The sequence below is a fragment of the Nothoprocta perdicaria genome, unplaced genomic scaffold (assembly GCF_003342845.1).
Source record: "Nothoprocta perdicaria isolate Ctin4 unplaced genomic scaffold, notPer1 scaffold_10, whole genome shotgun sequence".
In the NCBI taxonomy this organism is placed as follows: domain Eukaryota; kingdom Metazoa; phylum Chordata; class Aves; order Tinamiformes; family Tinamidae; genus Nothoprocta; species Nothoprocta perdicaria.
In genome coordinates, this window is record NW_020454094.1 from 8,751,437 (window position 1) to 8,753,975 (window position 2,539).

Consider the following 2,539-nt stretch of genomic DNA (forward strand, 5'->3'; position numbering starts at 1 on the left):
GCAGCCCCTGCCCGGCGCCGGCCCGCGGCGGAGGCACCGCCGAGGCGGCGGCACCGGCACCCTTGGGACGAGCCTGCCCTGCGGCGGACGAGCGCATGGACTGCGGCCCCGACAGCCCCGAGCCGCCCCCGCTGCCCAACAGCAACTTCATCAGCACGGCGGCCTCGGGCGCCCGGCCCTGGCTGCCCGAGCCGCGGGCGCCCAACGGGCTCCTCTTCAACAACAACCACGTGGTGGTGAGCAAGCCGCTGGCCTGGGGCGCCGGGCTGGAGCGCGGCTTCTCCGAGCTCAGCATCCCCTGCGCGGCGGCCCTGGAGCGGACGGAGCGCGCGGCCATGCTGCCCGGGCACGGCCCCGGCGCCGTGCTGGAGCAGGACGAGGTGCTGGCCTGCCCGGGCTGCTGCCTGGGGCCCTTCAGCTTCAGCTTCGCCTCCGTCTGCCACCGGCCCGCCCCGAGCCCGCCGCGCTACCAGAACCTCAACTGCGAGGCCAAGAGCCTCCTGTACCACCAGAAAGGGCAGGCGCCGGCCCTGGCGGAGCCCAGCCTCAAGCTGCCGGAAGCGCAGTCCTAGTGCTGGGGACACGCGGGGCACGGGGATGTGCCCGGGTGCCCCTCGGACCCCCCCTCGACCTCCACAACCTGGGGCTCCTCGTGGTCCGTTGGGGCTCACTCGCCCGTGCAGTGGCCGTGGCCTCTGGGTGTCACCACCACCTGGTGGGTGCCGCGTCCCCATGGAGTTGGTCCTGTGGGGTGTGCAGGGGGTCACCGGGGGGGACAGAGGAGCCCTGTCTGTGCCCGACCCCCGCTGGGGGTTCTCCATTGGGGTCCCGGGGCTGCCCCGGGGCACTGCTGGGCTGAAGTGCAATAACATGTCGCGCGGACGGGCGCCTGCACCCCTCCGGATGGTAGGGCTGCAGCCCGCTCGAGCACCGGCTGCAGGAGCCCTAAGAGCTCATCCCTCCACGGGCTCTTGCGGGGAGCGTGCGGGGAGCCTGCTCCGTTGCCTCCGGCACTGCTGCCCCCGGAGCAGCGGGAGCCCCTGGGGGTCTGCGTGCCCAGCCAGGGGGCTGCGCAGGGCCGGGATGGGGCTGGGGGCAGAGCGGTCACTCTGTGTACGTGTGTGTGTTGGGGGACCCGTCGGGCTCGGGGGGGGGGGTGTCCCCGCTGCCGCTGCACAAGTGTGGCGAGCGTGCCTGGTCTCGGGCGCGTGCAGTGGGGCACGGAGAGTGGTGATGGCCGTGGGGACAGTGCATGGGGAGGGTTTGCAGGGCTGGGGGGTCCCCGGTGCCTGAGTGGCCCTTGGCGTCCAGAGCTGGGTGGTGGCAGGGAGGCCCAGATTGCGGGCAGGGGACACCGCGGTGTCCCCCACCACCTGCAAGCTGGGGCAGCCCCATGGCCAGCCGTGGAGCAACCCGGGGGAGCAGGAGCCGCCCGGCCCTTTGCAAGGGTGGGAGCCGGCTTTCCTCCCTCCCACATGATGCACTGGTGAATGCAAAACTGTTGTGTTTTTTATTATTATTATTATTAATAATAATTGCTAGTAATATATACCCAGCTTATTTAAAGTGTTCAATAAAACTGAATGTCCTAGCGTCCCGGCATGCTGCTCTGTCTCTCGGACGCACTTGGAGCAGGGAAGGAAGCCCTGCACCTTGGCCTATCAATTCCGCTGTGTCCCTCCAGCACCACCATTCAGACCTGGCTCAGCCCCAGGCTTCAGGTGTCCCCAGAGCAGCCCTCTCGACTGAAACGGTTTAAGGGAAATTTGCATTATTGTTTAGGATTGTTGCGTTGTTGCCTGTGAGCTCTGGTTCTCAGCAGCACACAAAAGCACAGACAAAATGGACACGATGTCTCTTTATTACTACCAAGGGAGTTTGCCCAGCAGGCAAATCAGAGTAACGATATGACACTATGACACGTGTGGCCTCCAAAAAGAAAAGCTGGCCTTTAACGCCCTTTTGCTTCTCAAGCAAGCTAATTTACATCCTAATTGATCAGCTATATATGGAACACACAAGCCCATAACACACTGCGAGCGTCTTCACCTGGCTGAACGTGGCTTCCTTTGGGCTCGCCTTGCTGCGGTGCTGCTCCGCGGCCCTGCCTTGCTTTGCTTGCTGCGTGCACGTGCGCTGCGGCTATTTAGAGGCCCAGGGACTTGGGCCTCTGCCCGCTGCAAGTGCTGGAGTTGCTGCAGGTGCTTTTGCTTTGAAACGCGTTGTCACGGCGTGTGATCCTAGGATCAGCGCTGTGCTCCCAATCAGCGAGAAAACCCAGCAAGCGCAGGCGGCAGCACGTTGAGCCGGGCTGGCCCCCGAGGCAGAGCCAAGGTGTTTTCCCCTGTGCGTTGCCCGTGTTTCTGCCTTGTTCCAGCAGCACAGCCATGCTGGGCACAGGCAGGGATGGCTGCACTGGACGTAGTGCTGGAAAAGGTACTGCCAGTGGGGGACGAGACCCGCTGTCCCCCCAGTCCTTGCAGTGCACCCCCATGCAGGTTTGGGGCTGCAGAGCCCTCGCTGCTCTGCTGAGCCGTGG

At 65.2% G+C, this 2,539-nt stretch overlaps 1 protein-coding gene across 1 annotated transcript in view; it reads left to right on the forward strand.

Annotated features, from left to right (window-relative positions):
- Nucleotides 1-612, forward strand: part of TESK1 (testis associated actin remodelling kinase 1) — an 11,216-nt gene extending 10,604 nt beyond the window's left edge. Inside the window, exon 10 of the mRNA XM_026039998.1 lies at nt 1-612. This exon is cut by the window's left edge and continues 516 nt beyond it. Within this exon, the coding sequence (XP_025895783.1) occupies nt 1-572 (572 nt within the window). The 3' untranslated portion in view covers nt 573-612.
- Nucleotides 613-2,539: the final 1,927 nt, after the last annotated feature.